General features: G+C 46.4%; 1 protein-coding gene across 1 annotated transcript in view; it reads right to left on the bottom strand.

Moving 5' to 3' along the window:
• Positions 1–1,211: 1,211 nt before the first annotated feature.
• LOC108927918 (coiled-coil domain-containing protein 148-like) overlaps positions 1,212–18,305 on the bottom strand; it is a 31,588-nt gene continuing 14,494 nt past the window's right edge. Inside the window, exons 9-14 of the mRNA XM_018741548.1 lie at positions 13,705–13,911; positions 6,072–6,212; positions 4,180–4,298; positions 3,094–3,211; positions 2,750–2,884; positions 1,212–1,665 (exon numbers count right to left, since the gene is read on the bottom strand). Of these exons, the coding sequence (XP_018597064.1) occupies positions 1,519–1,665; positions 2,750–2,884; positions 3,094–3,211; positions 4,180–4,298; positions 6,072–6,212; positions 13,705–13,911 (867 nt within the window). The 3' untranslated portion in view covers positions 1,212–1,518. The remainder of the gene's footprint in view (positions 1,666–2,749; positions 2,885–3,093; positions 3,212–4,179; positions 4,299–6,071; positions 6,213–13,704; positions 13,912–18,305) is intronic.

Raw genomic sequence — 18,305 nt, 5'->3', positions numbered from 1 at the left:
AGGACAAGGCAGCAGTGGGGTGTAGCCCAGGAGTTTCTGTGGAGCTGCCCTGAAAACCCCCACTGCCTCATCATCAAAACACGTCCTGAACAGTAGTCAAAATGCCGTTTCAATAGTGCCATTTTCCAGAACACACAAACTAAACATTCACCGTCTGCACCATTTCTGACGCGCTTGTATTTTGAGTTAGTACAGCGCACTAAACCATCATGTAAGACTCTCCTTTTTTAAACATAACAATCTCAGTAAATATTACCATAAAATAGAGAGCAGAAAAAAACGCACCATCTGTTCAAGTGTAATCGGTTTCAAAGGCTTGCCGGAGCCGTGAAGATTCAACGGACCTACCAGACGCATTAGGGAACCTGGGCAACGTTTATTGAAGGTGAGCTCGGAGATGAGCGCCAGGGACCGATGACAGGTTCCGTGTGCGGACCCCGAAAGAGGGCACTGCCGCCTCCCACACTTCCGAGAGCACAAAGTCGTACTTAGAACTGGCCCCGTTTCAGCTGGATCAGCAGTTTGTTAACAAATATTTTGTACATAGATCTAGGTCATATTTTGTTGGAGGCGTGAGCTTGTGATCAGAACAAACACGCAAAGTTGAAAAATGATTTCTTTTTAAAGTTCTAATTAACTGGAGGGTAGTAGGGTAGAATCACAATTTCCTAGCAAGAGATGAAATTAGATGCTTTCAAAAGGATTTTCAGTGAACTAATCGTTCTATCAATCACAAATTGCACAGCGCAGGGAAAAAGGAGTTTGCCAAAAATGGTTTCTTGAACCCAACCACTAGAACAGGACTTAGTTACATGATTTAGAGGATATGCAGGGAGCTGATGTGCCGCTACTCCTGCTTTCCCGTGGGATGTTGGTCACGCTGTGCCCCACTTCACCGTGCCAGAGGAGGCTCCACGTGGGAGCACAGCGGAGAAGTTCAGAGTAGCTGCGGTGTGAAGTAAGCTTCTTAAACTCCAGGCTACCCATCTCTCTCAAGTTTTACGGATATGGCTCGACAACATCTAACTCTACGTTTAACTTAATGCACAGATCACTTCAAATGTATCATCAATAAAACAATATAGTGTAAACATAACTGTCCACAATCAGGCACATACAGCGCTGCCTTAAAGTATGTGGATTTAAAATTAACAGATTTATTTTGTCTTCATTTATTTTTGAATTTACTCATTTAAAAATACATGGTCTCCTCCAACCCCTATTCACTCCTGATTGTTGTTCATCCCAAAAACACGTACAACATTTATCAGCTTATTATTGCTCACCATCACTCACAAACGCCAGGCACGAGCCGTAAGCACTGTGGAAGAGAGCTGAATTAAGAGGGTCTCCACGCTCCTGTTCTGTTACGGGAACTTTATCTATCAGCTAGATACAGAAATACAGGTGGACTTGGCTAATTAAATAAATGTATGTCCTGTATGCGGAGACAATGTAACATACTTCGGTATTTCAATTCAGTAAAGTCAGAGCGTAGACAGGCTTTCTCGGTGGAGCTTAGAAGCTGAAGGCGGTGGACTCGGTGTCCCTGCGGGCCGGTCTCGGCGGACGGACACTGGATAGGACCTCTTTAGCATACAGCGTTTCGTGGAGGCCAGCTTCCCTCAGAGCTTTTTCAATCCGAACTCTCGGATCGGCCATGATCTGCGCAAAGGGATACGGACATGCGGATGCTGAACTTGCAAAAATGCAGAATATCTTAAAGCAGATTATGCTGGAGTCAGACTTGGAGACATGAAGATAATCACCACACACATTTTTGTACACATGCAAGTGTATTTTTTTCCTATATACCTTGTGCATTTTACAAATTATCTAAGATCTGCTTTAATTTTTTGATACCCTCCTATATTTTCTTCCTTCCTGTTAGTTTTTTCTTTGTTTTCCTTTCCTCTGTTGCAAATTGGCTTACTTTACAGCTCTGCTAGATAGTATAGTTCTTACAGTCACTAAATGTATAGCTAACGTTTCATCTGTAAGCTTATTTTATACCTGCTATCTTTGTCACTACTATGTCTTTTCGATCCTTTGTTCAGTGCTCAGTGTCAGTGTGAGAGAAGAGAGCTCTATAAAATAAATTGAATTATATTATAATTATATAGGGGGGCGCAGTAGCGCAGTGGGTTTGACCGGGTCCTGCTCTCTGGTGAGTCTGGGGTTCAAGTCCCGTTTGGGGTATCTTGTGATGGACTGGCGTCCCGTCCTGGGTGTCCCCTCCAGCCCTACGTGCTGTGTTGCTGGATTAGGCTCCGGTTCGCCGTAACCCCGCTTGGGACAAGCAATTTCAGTGTGTGTGTGTGTGTGTGATTATATACATTACAGCCAAGCTGGGAAACACTGAACAACTTCTATCAAATATAACAGCCTAACTTATGCAGATTCATTGAAAAGCTGGTATTTAGCTATTTGAGGAAAGGTTAAATTCTAATTTAGATAAATGCTGCTTTGAATAATTCAGTAATTGAGGCACTGGAGTTGCTGAATTTTACAGAGGTGTACCATCAGCTTTGGACCCGGGTTCAAATCTGTAATAATATCCTTAAGCAATGTATTTACCATAAAAACTACAGTGCTGCGTACTGAAGGTGCGAGTCACTGTAAGTGTACAAACCTAATACTGTAAGTTGCCTCGAAGAAGGGATTCGGTTCAGCGAGTGTCTAATAAAGGAGAAAACTGAGTACAAACTGCCCCCAAGTAGAGAAAGGGGGTTTCCTAGGTGTCTCCCACCTGTGTGTCCGTGTACGTGTGAAGGTCGTAAAGAGGTTTCTGCAAAAGAAACTCCTCTTCCATGTGATGCCGGTTCTTGGAGGCCTCTGTGTCTCCCATCATCCTCGCCGGGTCTGCTTCCGCCAGCACTGCCACCTGGTGCAGCGACAGGAGCGCAGTCAGAGCAAGGCACAACCGCCAAGGCTTCCTGTCCACTTCCTGCCACCAGGTGGCAGCGACATCGCGAGGTGCCGAGGCAACGGGCGTGACGCGTAGATGGGGGCCCTGCCAAGGCCCTTTCGCTCCGCAACACCTCTCGCTGTTACAGGTGTGGAGGGTGGGCTGGTGCCGCCAAGGCGACGCACCTGACTTCTTAGCGAGTCCAGACGCTGCTGTCGCTCCTCCTCCTCCTGGTGTCGCTGCCGCTCCTGCGCCTCCCTGGCCTCCCTACGTTGCAGCAGGATTCCCGCCCGAAATTGCACCCTAGTGGGGGGGGGATGGCGGCCAGGCCGCTGTCACGGCCACACACCTCACGCTTGGAGGTGGGACAGTGATGGCAATGGGTGCCAAGTGATCCGGAGAAAATGCGGACGAGTAAAATCATACGGCATACGTTTCACCGCACTTGAATGACAGCTGGCGACGGGGCACTGACTTTTTCAAAAAATATGGGCAATGCAGTTTGGCCTATGATAATCTGCAGTCTCTAATCTACCTTTTTCTCAAAGCTTGACTCGTGCTACAAGAAATTGGGTGCTCCAACACTACTACTCACTCAGTACTCCAACACTGCACTCCCCTACAGTGAGTTAGTACTCGCTCGGTACTCCAGCAACATATCTTCCCCTGGCCGTGACTCTCAGTTACTTACTCACTGTTCCCAGACTGTTCCTCTTCCCATGCTCCGATACCACTGTACTGACACTTTTCTCTAAAGCGATTTACAATGTTCAGCCTTTTACCCACTTATACATGCCACTGAGGGTAAATGCCTTGCACAAGGGCACTACAACAGCAGGGGGATTTGAACCTATAACATTCTGACCTGAAGGCATAATAATAATAATAATAATAATAATGTTTAACACTATTGCGCACATGGTGTGTTTGGTATAGTGAGTTACCTGGCATTCCGACACTGTTATTTACCCTCTCAGTGCTCCAGCACTGTTACTCAGTCAAAACAGCTGCCTCCTAATGAGAACCAAACCTCCACAGAGCCATTCTCTTACTGATGCGGCCCATTCAAGCAGGAGGGATGTGGGGTCCCATCACAGGTCAGGCCACCTGTTCGCCAGCAGGCCTTGTGAGGAAGCACCGCATAGCATTACCAGGTGCCACACTTGCACTGACGCTTAGGTATTTGATAATCACGAATCTAAATATTTTACTAAGTGCCGGAAACGTGTCCTCAGTGTCACTGGCATAACGTTTCCAACTGCGAGCGTTACCTCTCCCTGTCCTTCCTGGCCTGTTCGGCCATGAGAGCTTTGAGCCGCTCCAGTCTCTCCACATTCCGCTTCTCCAGCTCCTCCCTCCTCCTCTGCTTCTCGCAACGGTGTTCTTGGATCTGGAAGGCGAGGGGGGTTACAACACAACCGCATCAGTCCCGAGCAGGGGGCTACACCCAAGGCAAGGTGGAACCTTAAACGCCAGCCGCTTCTCGACTCCCTCGGCCAGCATTCTGACAGACGGACGAGGAGGAGTCCCGCTAGGAAAAGAGCTAACGGTTCCACGTCTGCAACGCGTCTCGGCAAAGGTGCTTGTAATCCAGTCCGGCTGTCACTGATCAGCTACTTTTTTCCCAGGCATCCCCACAGGAGGGGGCTTAATTAAGGGCCCTGGAACGCAACCGGCTCCCATGCCATCTGCGAGGACGTCAGGAAAGACGCGCGTCACAGACGACGGCCTTCGACACAGGCGCAGGTGGATGGGGCTCTGCACCTTCACCAGCCTGCTGACAAAACAAGCCATTAACTGAACCGAGTGAAGGCAGCAACACAGAAACATCTTTCTTCTCTGTGTCACCGATGCCTCATCAAGGACTTGGACGGCAGCAGGCGGCAAAGCGCTCAGTGCTATCACCCTTCCTCACAGCACTAGTTAGTGCTTTTAGCAAGAGCACGAATCAAGTCATGAACGCAAGGTGTGGATGTTTGGGTTTCACATTTATATTTATTCATTTAGCTGACTGGGGGTGCAGTGGCATGGTGACACAGTGGGTTGGACCAGGTCCTGCTCTCTGGTGAGTCTGGGGTTCAAGCCCTGCCTGGGGTGCCTTGCGATGGACTGGTGTCCCATCCTGGGTGTGTCTCCTCCCCTCCACCCTTTTGCCCTGTGTTGCCAGGTTATGCTCCAGCTCCCCACAACCCCAAATGGGGCAAGTGGTTTCAGACAATGTGTGTGTGTGTGTGTGCACATTTAGCTGATGCTTTTCTCCAAAGTTACTCATGATGTTAAGGTACCTACAATTATTTACTCATTTATACAGCTGAGTAATTTACACACACACACACACACACACACACACACACACACACACACACACACACACACACACACACACACACACACTTTCGGAACCGTTTGTCCCATACGGGGTCGCGGGGAACCGGAGCCTACCCGGCAACGCAGGGCGTAAGGCCGGAGGGGGAGGGGACACACCCAGGACGGGACGCCAGTCCGTCGCAAGGTACCCCAAGCAGGACTTGAACCCCAGACCCACCGGAGAGCAGGACCCGGTCCAACCCACTGCGCCCCCCTGAGTAATTTAACTGGAGCAATTTAGGGTAAGTACCTTGTTCCAGGGTAGCACAGCAGTAGGTGGGATTTGAACCTGTAACTTTTGGTTCCAAACGCAGCACCTCTAACCACTACACTCCAAGCGCCGCCATTTTACAGGTTACTAACAGGACTGTGACTCCTCCATTTCTGCTTGATCATAAATGCTGATGCATTTCACTGCTTCAAATGTTTTGCCTCTAATAAATGTCTCCTTCACATCTTACGGAAATAAAAAATAATTTTCAAGAGTGCTCTTTGTAGACAGACTGGTTAGAGAGTTATTCTTAGATGTGGGTGACACATCAAGAGGCACCAATACTCAGGTGTGTTTACATTTCTGGTGCTGGAACATGTGCTGGTTTTTACAGCGCTCAATGAAGTGCTGACAGCAAAGAGAATGAGCTCATTTACTCTCAACTAGTGCGGTTAGTTTAATCAGGGAAATAATTAGTTCAACCAAGTGGTAGCGATGAAAACCGACGCACGTGACAATGAGGACACAAGTTCAGGTGGATGATGCAGGAGGTTTGGGGTGGGACGGGGCAGATAGGAACTTTACCCTCTCTTTCTGCACGGTCCTCCGTGCCATTTCTCGCTCCTGCTTCCTCCTCAGCTTCTCCTCCTCCTCCTGCTGCCTGCTAGCGGCCAAGGCGGCCTCCAGTTGGGCCACCTCCTCCTGGTGAGCACGCCACTCTTGCAGCTGGAGACAGGGAGAGAGACAGCAACACACGTGTCACTCTCGGCGATCCATGCGGGTGATGCATGCCCTCCGAGGAGCACATCTGGAAATGCTTTTGGTTGAAAACCAAAGCAAAATCCTAGTATTGTTCTGTTGAGGAAAGTTCTGAACTTTAACTGATCCAGTAGAAATATTCTTCATTATACAAGAACAAAATGTAAAGTGCAGTACATTTGTAAGGTGTAGTATATAAGGTCACATGAATGTTTAATAAGGTGTAATATGGTACCTGCAAGTTACAAGTTAAAAGTAGTTTTTATTGTCATTCCTCCATACAGCTTGTGTACAGTGGGACGAAATGTCGTTTCTTCGGAGACCATGGTGCAAGACAGAACATAGCACAAGACAATGAATAAGTAAAATAAATGCACAGGATAGGACACGGGCATGGCTGTGAACTGTAGGTAGTTGTGGAGTAATGTAGTGCTGAGCCAGTTGAATGTTGGGAGGTAGCTGGGTGTTGGAAGAGGAACTGGATAAAACTAGTCAGTAATGCAACATCATAACATCACAATCCATCCATCCATCCATCCATCCATCCATCCATCCATCCATCCATCCATCCATCCAGTCTCAGTAACGGTTAGTGTGAGCAGTGTTGCGGTGATCTGGAGCTTATCCTGGACACAGGGCTTGAGGGTTGGTGCACCGTGGACGGGATGCCCGTCCATCTCAGATAATGACACTGCAATTGGCCTAAATCTAGCCCATCGGACGAAGCCTGCGCTGACGGTGCTGTGCTCCTTCTGGCCCCTTCTCCAGGACGCACCCACGGGAGCCCATTTGTCACCACACACATGTTGCGAGGATCGAGGGACAGATTGGAAGGCTGTCGAGCGCCCAGGAGGTCGGCAGGAACCAGATACTCACATTTACAAACCGACAGACGGTTTTTACAGGCTCATCGGCAGCAGGCCGAGGCTTAAAGCGTCAGAGGGCCAGAAGCTTAGAGGAGGCCATCGCACGTCTGGCAGCGATATGACTGACGCAAACATCCAGCTCGGGGGACAACGGGTTCCTCGAGTGCTGCGGAGGGTCAGCGTTCGCATAAAAACAAACACACGAGCCCTTTCGGGCCAGCTTAAACTGTGAGGGCAGCTCACGCTCTCCGTTTCTCTGTAATTGGCACGGGAAAAGCCGGCGACATGAGAGAACTCCGATTTTGTTAAGACGGGTCTTTCAACAGAAGCAAAGCAGAACTTAGGTTAATTTCCCCCACCGTCACAAGTTACAGTTAAACTGCGGCGGCGTTCAAACGCACCCTAATTAAAATGGCTGAGAACAGATTCCTTTCCTGCAAAAGCCGCACCGGTTTAAAGGAAGATAAACAGTCGACTTTAAACGTAGCAACGAAAAAGACTTTGTGCGGAAAAGCTATAATGTGACAAATGGCACCATAACTGCTATTTTTGTCAAGGCTTCAGATAAACTCATTAAATATGATGCACTAGAGCCATTATAACAAAACACAGCTCGCCTTTCTTGTTGGGGAATTAGCTTGTTATGTCACAGGGAGCCTGTTGCTAGAATGAGCTTCTCTGAGTTAATGAGGCAACGCTGGAAGCTGCAACAGGTTTTGGAGGCACCTTCCGCAATGCTCTTTAATGAGATTAGCACCCGTGCTTGTACGAAAGCTCCGCAGATATGATTTTATTATAAGTTGAGGAACATTAGAGGTCCACGACCCCACAACCACGCGCTGGCTTGTGAAAGCAAAGTGTTACGCGGTTACAGCATCCGCACGTTTCCAATGGTTTGCTGACCGACCTCCGTCCAGCCGTGACAGCTTACTCATGGCAGATAAAAGTGATTTTAGCAAATTATGCCTTGACGATAAGTGCCGCGATCCACATCCGGATCCTCTGCACCAGAACCGTGTTTCTCATTAGAGTTCCAGATGCACAAAGCAATCTGTTCACCCATTTCGGTCTTTCAGGTGGAACCCACCTACCCCAGCACCACCAATTCACTGGCAGATCTGCCTACACAAGCAAATTGGTTTGGAACAAACAGCGACAAATGTTTTTTCAAACAAAATCCATCCTGACTGAAATTAGAAAGCGTGATTATGGGAAGGAGTACACAGAATTTAACCACCAAAGAGTCACACATACAGTACAACCTTAGGAATGAAGTTCCAAAGCGTACGTGCTGTAGACCGATTACGCATCTCCTTTGGAGAAAACAAAACATCCATGAAATTGATGAGGAAATGTGGAAAAAGAGCACAGAAAAGGAAAAAGACTTGTGTCTTTGTCAGTGGAGTTCTCGCACTGATGAGGACTCAATTTAAACAGCCAGTTACATTAGAAATTGATGTAGAAGCTTCCTGAACATTCCTCATATCTGTCCCACATGGCTGCACCTCCTCATTTAGAAAGCGGAGACTAGGACGATCTACACACTTTTGTGTGTGTCTGCGCGCGTCCCACACACAAGAAGGGGCAGAGGGGAAAAGACACATATGTTGAGAGAATGGTCACATAGTGGCCACACACAAAATCCAGGTCTGCTGAAAGAACACCAGGTTAAAAAAAAAAAAAAAAATCACCTGCGCCGAACATATTCTGTCAGTAGGATTTTCACGATTGTGTATTCAGCACATTCCATATGGCATTTGAAAAGGCAGGATGCAAGATAATGTCAGTCATTATCGCTGTATCTGGCAGTACCAGACAAAAGACCAGCTGCCTTTTAAGGACTGTTAGTGAAAATTTCCAGAAACGGTTTGTAATGTACCGGTGCTCTGAGATCTGATAACGCTGTTGGTCGGTGTCAGTTAATAATTTCCCTTTCGTTACTTTCCATCACGTACTGTAGGTGATCGTCAATACATGATGAAGCAGAGCTTCTCGTGGAAACAGCATGAGCAGAAGTTTGTAAAAACGAGTGCTGAAATTGAGATAAACATGGCAGAGGATAATGTTACAGCGGGGGATGCTCTCCAGCGGAGGGCAGCAGGTTGCACAGTGGTTAGAGCTACTGCCTTGCAGTCGATGGACCTGAGCTTAACTCCCACCATCATGAATAAGGTACTTATCCTGAACTCACACACACACAATGTCTACAACCTCTTATCCTGAGCGGGGTCGCAGCAAACTGGAGCCAACACAGGGCTCAGGGCTGAAGGGACACACCGGGACGGGACGCCAGTCCATCAAAGGGAACCCCAAGCAGGACTCGAACCCCAGACTCACCAGAGAGCAGCACCCACCCAAGCCTGCTGCGCCACTGTGTGCCCCTCTGAACTGATACAGTAAAAATTGTCTTGGTGTATAAAAGAGGAAATCACTGTAAGTCGCTTAGTATAAAAGCCTCACTTTGGATTTGAAGAAAACTGTGAGCTAAATAAATGCTGTGAATAGTAGTAACTGCTGGGTGCATCAAGGCACAGTACTGTCATCTGGCTGCACTCCCATGGAATTATGGCACCAGCAGATGGAGTGCTTTAGTGCAGGCAGCTTTCTCCACTTTGACATCAGAAATGGCCTCAGTCAAGTGCATTTCTGCTCTCCACATTCCCACATTGTCGCTGCAAACTAGGCAGGCACAGTTCCCCGGGAAATCATCGGTCTGCAGAGGCGTCCAGAAATGAGAGTTCATGTATAGTCCTCGGGACTCCTGCATCTGGACCCTGACCCACCCTCCTCAGGCAAACTTCTCGGTTGTAGTACAGTTTTGAGAACAGTAGCGTCTACCATTCAATTAGTCTCAAATATCCTAGTGTTTCTCACAGCTACTGAAACATTCATTTATACATTCCTTGCCCCCAAGTTAAATTATTGAGAGTGAACAGGTGTGAGGAAGTTATCAAAGAACATGCAAAACTAAAGTTAACGCAACGTGGCCAGCCCTTGACATCTCAAATACACAATTCCAACTTCCCCTTTGGAACAGCACCCGCTTTTTCCAGCATCTCTTCTCAACAGGCAATTCATTTATTTGTGGCATAATCTAAATGGCTTGTTTCCCTGCGAACGATTCACAACAACTCATCGAGCTTGAGCGACAAAAGCACAGCTGCTTAAAGAGAGAGCCGCCGAGGACTTTTTTCCAAGGTAACCATGGTGACACGTTGGCCTGTGGGTTCTGTGAAGATCAAAACGATGTGCGGGTCTTAAGTCAACATATTGAGCCTGGAAGCTGAGGACTTCCACCGTATCCTGAACGTAGAGCTGCATTCGCTGACATGCAGAGGTACATGTTGCAACGCCCTTTGACACACTTATTCAAACAGCCGTTCATTTTTGTAGTGTATATAATGAAGAGCAGTTTAATAGCACCCACAGACAAACTGACACATGCATCTATTCTCAGACACTACAGCCCCCAAAATAGTTAATGAACTCAGCATTTGAGAGAAGCAAATGTAACCATGGGTATGCTGGTCACGGCAGCTGCTGTCTACTCCTCCATATTCCAACTTTATTAATGGAGATTGCTGAGATTTATCAGGATATCACACTCCATAAATCACAGTTACCAACTGAATACCTAGCTACAGCTACTTTGGTAATCACCTTCTTTAAATATTTAAAGTATAAGCAGCGTACATATTCTCAGTTAGTGGCCTTAACAAAGAACCCCATTACTCTAGATTACAAATTCAAAATACATTTCCTTGATGACAGTTAAAACCGTGAATGACAATCCAATCATTAATCCATTTGACCACATACCTATAGCTGGCTTTGCTTTTTGATCTGAAAAAAAAAAATCTGCGTGTGGCAGCGAATGAAATATTGTATCAAACCTAGGGTGGAATTCCCTTGTAATGTCAATCCATTTTGTAAAGTTCAGCTAAAAGGACCCTCGTGTTGGTGTCCAGATCCCACTGGGTGCCCAGTGGGCGCAGACATGCCCGATAACCGGAGGGATCGCTCCCTCTCAGCATTTCCCATAAGTCACCATAAGTCCATGTCGTAAGTGCGAAGAGCCATGCTGAAGGGGACAGTGCACAAAGGGGCCTCACCTTCAGGAATACTACAAAACTGGGATAAGAGCAACAGAGAATTCAGCCCATGGGCTCCTCATGTTAAGAACAGGAAGAGCAGGTTATAAGCAGGTGATAAGTGAGGACACGCGCCATAGCATTAAATGAGGCACCCTTGCACACAGCTGCTGCACAAAAGGTCGGGAATCGTATTTTATAACAACGGAAAGACCAGGGAGTTGTTAGGAGTATAGGTCAAAATTTCCAAGCTCATGACTAAGGACCGTGTGCATGAAACCCAGGTCTCCCAGCCGAAGACCTTAAATTATCCCAAAGGGGATACTGCTGTACACATTTATTTTAAATATGTGTGGCTGGCTCACAAAATACGTGCATAGTGAAATTAAGAGGGACTGTGCGGTGTCAAGCGAATCGATTTAATGTTTGAATTTACGGCACAAAATCATACTGGACTTGTTTTTTTTGATTTTAAACTAACGTGTGCGCAACCGCTTTGCAAGATCCGCCATCAGAATCTGTGACACCAGCCGCTTCTTTCTTAGCGACTGAAAAAATATCAGGGAAATCCATCTTTTCCTCGGGCGGCTGAACTCTGCTGGAGTAATAAAAGAGAAAGGCCCAAACTCAGCGGAGATTTATGTTTAGCAAATTTGTTCCATGCAATAATATAAATGAGCGTCTATGAGAAAATAATATCTGAAAAGTGTGGAACAGTCAACGGTAAGCCGGTAAAGGAGGTGCTGAACTTAAGGTGAACCCCAAGAAAAATCCCCCACAAGCAATATCGCAGTGTTTACAGAACTGACTTTGTTGCACACTGTTATTAATATTTCATTGCTTAGTTGATGCTTTTATCCAAAACAGAGGATTCTTTTGCCCATTTATACAGAAGGATATTTTACTGGTGGGGTGGCGTGGTAGCGCAGTGGGTTGAACTGGGTCCTGCTCTCTGGTGGGTCTGGAGTTCGAGCCCTGCTTGGGGTGCCTTGTGATGGACTGGAGTCCCGTCCTGGGTGTGTCCCCCCCCCTTCCAGCCTTATGCCCTGTGTTGCCAGGTTAGGCTCTGGTTCCCTGTGACCCCATATGGGACAAGCGGTTCAGACAGTGTGTGTGTGTGTGTGTGTGTGTGTGTGTGTGTGTGTGTGAATGATATTTCACTGGAGAAGTTTGGATTAAGTCCGGTGCTCAAGCATACAGTAGTCGAGACCCCGCCCAAACTTGAACCCGTCACCCTCAGGTTACTCTTTCAGGCTACGTGACAGAGAAAAGCCAGCCATAAGATGTCCCTGTTACAAGTGCTCACTTGTATCTAACCGGTAAGGGAAGAACTGGGAGCTCAGGAACAGCGCTTATGCCATTGTGCAGCAGGGGACCTTAAGAAGGAGCTGCCCAGGATGGCCAGAGAAGACAAGCACCTAGTAGGGCTTCAGAACCAAACACGGGTCAATATGGGTGCTCAGCAATCACAGGGAGTCACTCCGCGTCCGTACAGAACCCAACATATGGCATTGTGTGGAACAGAAAGCATCACTAAAGTGCCTCATTATCTTAATTAGAAGCTGTCCATGACCTACAAAAAACCCATAGTAACGAAGCAAATTTAAATAACAGGCTAGAATAATTAGATGGAGTAGCAAGACACAGAACAACAACGTCACACGTGAACAACCAATCATTAGATGCAGGGGAAAAAACATTTTGGTGTTTATGTTAACGTGTCATTTTCATCCCACTTTACTCTAAATTTCAGTTGCACTTTGTTAATTATCCATTTCTTGAGGGTCCCCCTCAAGGGACAGTAGCCACAGCACCCACAGCTCTGTAGGTGCTCTGTGAATGTAGGGAACATGGACCAGTCTGCGTCCCCTCGGGATTCACGACACAGGCGACCAGTGCGCTACAGCAAGGACTCAACACGGCCGCCACCGCGGAGCGCGTGGCCATTTACCGGCGTGCCGCTCGGAACACGCATCAGCACGCTGAAGCACACGACAAGCGCTCAACATTTCTCTTTCCTTGCTTACGCGGCTGTTAAACACACCGAAAAGTCCCCGGACCTTGAAGAGCTGGCTGAAGCTCAGGTAATTTTCTGTGGTAAAGATCTGCACTGAATGTGGATTCAGCCGGCGGAGGCAAATTCCAGAACGTGAGCAGAATCGCGGATGTCGGACCTTGACTGGATTATCAGCTACACCGGCCCACTGCATGGTGCTTTTAAGTGTCAGCAGGTTGGCAGGCGGCAGAACTGAGATATGAACAAACGGTCCAACCGGCGATTGTCGCCCTCTGAAAACACGTTACAGTGCAATCGGGCTGCGGTGCTAGAAGTTGTGGGCTGCGAACTGGGAAGGCGCACTTACACTCCCTACCCTTGATGATTCCAAGAACGCACAGGCCACAGAGGTTCATGGGTACAGAACTGGAAGAAACTACAGTAAACTGAGCTGTAACGTAAGATGAAAACATAGTGAAGGCGGGGTCCGCGCTCGAGGGATATACCTTCTCCCTCAGCTGGGTGCAGATTTCCTGCCGTCTCATGCGGTCGCTCTGTGTAGCCTGCTCCTGCTGGTGAGCCAGCCAAGACTCCTCCAGGGTCAGCAGGCTTTTGGCCAAGAGGTCAGCCCGATCCCGCCGCCAGCTCCGCAGGACCGCCCGCTCCTGGGCCTGGGTGAAACGGTACCAATCCCAAAGCCGCTCGTGGTCATTCTGAAAAAGAGGAGATTCACACGCCACCATCAGCATCAGCTCCGTGACCATTTCGGCAGTAAGACGGCACAGGCTAATGGTTTACTTTCCAACTGCCTCCCATTTCGCCCAATGATTCAGCACAATCCTGGTGTAATAAACATCAGGTGGGTACCAGCTCTACAAAAACACACCGCAAACGTAAATACGCATTAGTAACGTCAAGAAAACGTTTCACAAATTGCTTCAAATCCATCGTCCAATTCAAGTTCCTGAAAAGTTCAGCAATTTCTGACCAGGACTTAGAAGTACATAGACAGAAGTACAGATGATACATAGCTAGATAGATATGAACTTCATTAACCCCGAAGGACACTCCACAAGGTTACAGAGGGGTACGACAACATAGTGACAGGGACACTGGAGTAAGACTCATGTAAATGCAAGTGCAGTGTTTGACTGTTTTAACATCATGAGCAGTAGCAGGTACTAGTGTGTATGGCTTTGTGTGTGTGTGTGTGTGTGTGTGTGTGTGTGTGTGTGTGTGTGTGTGTGTGTGTGTAGCTGCTGGCCCAGTGTGGTGTTCATTACACACAGACGGTGTGGGCAGGACTGACTTTCGACCCTGGGGTGTATTGTCGCAGTGTGTTTGCCAGGTGTTGAGCTGTATCCTTGGAGGAGTGTATTACAATGGAGCTCTGTTAGTTCAGCTGTTTCCTCCGTCAGCCTCCAGCAGGGATACACCATCAACAACGATGAGCTGAGTGTTTGTGGGTACATAAACACTTGTAGAAGTTCTAAGGTACTCAAGGGCTGGATGTTGTCAACAAATCTTTATACAAGAACAACTAAAGAATATGCAAAACCAATTGCATAGTTTAATGCAGGTGTGCCACGACAGCACACGCTCAAGCTACATACTGCATGAGACACACAAACGCACCGTCTGAAACCTCCCATCCTGAGTGGGGTTGCGGTGAACCGGAGCCTAACCCTGCAACACAGGGCGCAAGGCCGGAGGGGGAGGGGACACACCCAGGACGGGACGCCAGTCCATCGCAAGGCACCCAAAGCGGGATTCGAACCCCAGACCCATCGGAGAGCAGGACCCGGCCAAACCCGCTGTGTCCCCATGCCCCGGCCCCATGTGAGAATATCATCTCAATCATGGCAGATGAGCAGAAAGAGCAGACCAGTGTGTAACCCCAAACCTTGAGAATAATAACATGAAAGACTCTACAGCCTGGTATACTATATCTAGGGCTGTCACGATTACTCGATTAATTTCAAGTACCTGCTTTAAAAAAATCCTTGAGTACAATTTGCCATGTCGAGTACTCGGCAAAACGGCGGAAAGGCCACGGTGCACAAAACGGCAAAAAACGTCAACGGTGTGGGAACACTTCCGTTAGAAGAAAAGAATAACACAGCTGTCTGCAGTCTGTGCAAAAACCAACTTAAATACAATAACAGCACATCTACAATGCTACAGCACCCGAAAAGGCGACATCCAGGCCGCGTAACGGATGCTCCGCCAGCATGGTAAGTTCACTACTAGCTTTAATCATTTTGAATACTGTTAATTTGCACACCGTTTTAAACACAAGACCGAACATGATATATGTATGATATATTTGCATTATAAAGAGTTTCACCACTTAAACACCCGTCAGAGAGCACAATTTCATGGAATGTAGATGACAAATAAACTCTGACGAAATGTGAAGTTAGGCGTGAATATATCCATGTTTCAAAAATGTTCACATTACTTTTCATCGCGATTTTCATAACTCATAAACTCCCGCTTGGGTTAGCATGTTTGATGGTTACTAATCACACAAATCGAGGAATTATAACCCTTACGAAAATTAACCATGGCTTTACTACAGTAAACATAGTTTTAACTATATGCTGTAAAATCGTGATAACCACAAATTTACTATGGTCTTAGTAACCATAGCATAATGATGATATTTGTACAAAAGCTATGGTAATAGTTAATCAATCTGCCAAAAAACATGATTACTACACTACTAATAAATCCAGGGTTAATTTTCCTATTTTTATCTGATTACTCGATTACCAAAATAATCGATAGTGACAGCCCTAATTACATCATCACAGGGTGGGTTTTCTCCATTTCAAATGTATATTTGTGTGAACAAAATAACATTGGCTATTTGGTCTGAAGCATAATGGTTACTATGGGTAAAGGTCCATTGGTCTAGATGTCTGGGGTCAAAGGTGAGAATGTACTCGTGGAAACCAGAGCCAGGTGTTAAAACTCACGCTCCCACAGGACAAAGCCCTAGAGAGGTCAGTCTCTATCCAAGTCTTACCTTTTATCTAAAATCTGTTCACCATGCTCCCCGAAAATACTTTTATGATACTTCTTGAAAAATGCTGTACCAGTCTTTCATCTGTCTTTTCCTGTATTTCCGAAAGAAACGTTTGAAAAACTCATAAGTCCAATTACCTCGAAAGGAGACAATTTTAAGAAGGAACAAAGTAGTTTTTTGAAGGGTTTCAGTCGAATAGCTCATTTGAAAAGGAAACGCTTTTAATGATTTAGAGGTCTCTGAAAACAGAAAATGTCAAAGCAGTCATAGCGCAGTATGAGCTTTGCAGAACTCCTATTTTTTTAGGCAGCTGTGTACATGTTGTAAAAGACAAATGACAAGGAGTGACTGTTTACCAAAAACTATGGTGCTACCAGGGGGGGGTGCGGTGGCACAGCAGGTTTGCTAGGGCCCACTGTGTGGTGGATCTGGGGTTCAAGTCCTGCTTAGGGTGCCTTGTGGTGGACTGGTGTCCCGTCCTGGGTGAGTCCCCTGTGCCCTGTACTGCCAGGCTAGGCTCTGGTTTGCTGCGACCCCACTTGGGACAAGCAGTTGCACACAGTGTGTGTGTTGTGGTACTCAGACCATAGATAAGCTTAGATGGGCCTTCAGATTGAACCTTTGGCATTTCTTTGCTGTCCTGACTTTAATCTCTGTCTTTTACTATAACATAAAATACAGTCAAACCTTGGCTTTGAAAACTTCCCTCAGACATCCAGACCAAAAGAAAGGTAATAGGTAGCACAATGGTTAGATCCGTCACGTTAAAATGGACCCAGGTTCAGCTCACTCTGTACTACTGAGCAAGGTAGTTACGCTGAAATCCTCCAGGAGGGATTAACAGCTGTATAAAAAGGAAAAAATGTAGGCATCTTAGCATGCCAACCTAATGACATTTATTAATGCTTATAAATATTAACATTAATATTAGCACACACACACACACATTTTCAGAACCGCTTGTCCCATACGGGGTCACGGGGAACCGGAGCCTAACCCGGTAACACAGGGCGTAAGGCTGGAGGGGGAGGGGACACACCCAGGACGGGACGCCAGTCCGCCACAAGGCACCCCAAGCGGGACTCGAACCCCAGACCCACCGGAGAGCAGGACTGTGGTCCAACCCACTGCGCCACCGCCTAATATTAGCATTAAACCAAAAATATTTAATATTTCAGATACAAAAAACTGTTTTTCACTGTAATAAATATTTTTCACCTCTTCAGTTTCTTTTTTCCCCACAAACAGTACAGTATTTATAAACCATAATGGGATGTTGGCAAGGATGAGGAGATTTATCTACAACAGATATCGAGAACCTTTATAACTAGACCCCATTAAATATTCATTATTTTAGAAATCTCGTGAGGGTCCAACGGACCTAATCTCGCACCTCCAGAAAAATTTAAGAAGTGCTGTTGGTAATAGACAGTAGCACAGATTCAGTACAAATTTTCCCAAAGGTGATTAAATAAAGATGAACTGTCATAGTAGTTTTGCAAACACATTAAACAGGGCCTAAGGTCTGACAGTGCCAGGGTTCATTTACACGGCTGATCCAGAAGAGTGTTCACCGGGAGGGCCTTTTCACAGTGATCATGCTGATGTAAAGGAACTATCAACACGTCACCTGTAATTACCTTTACTAAAAAACTAGCAAAACCAGCCATAGATGATAATAAATCATGCATTGAATAAAAACAAATGGCCCTGCTATTTATATGAAAACAATCACAGCAATGCCACACAGTGGTGAGTCTCAGAACCTACTGACTATACCTGATATTTGTTTCAGAAAAAGTAAATAACATTACTATGACAATTATGTTTATCTGTTGACAAAATCAGAGTGAAAATACTATAAGATTATCTGTAAGGTAAAGGAGTGTAATCTCTTATGCTAATTTTACCATGTGCTCATATGCTGGATATGAAAATAGGGAAAAAATTTCCTAACATCAGCTTTACATTTTCTAAATGTCTTCTCTGTTGACCTCTGCTTTCCTGACATATTCTTAGACATTTATAGAAAGATGTTGCAAGATTCAGTATGAATCAACAAAGAACTAAACTTTA

The sequence above is a fragment of the Scleropages formosus genome, chromosome 12 (assembly GCF_900964775.1).
Source record: "Scleropages formosus chromosome 12, fSclFor1.1, whole genome shotgun sequence".
Classification (NCBI taxonomy): Eukaryota; Metazoa; Chordata; class Actinopteri; order Osteoglossiformes; family Osteoglossidae; genus Scleropages; species Scleropages formosus.
Note: the sequence above shows the minus strand (reverse complement) of the source record. Positions and strands in the feature narration are given on the sequence as shown.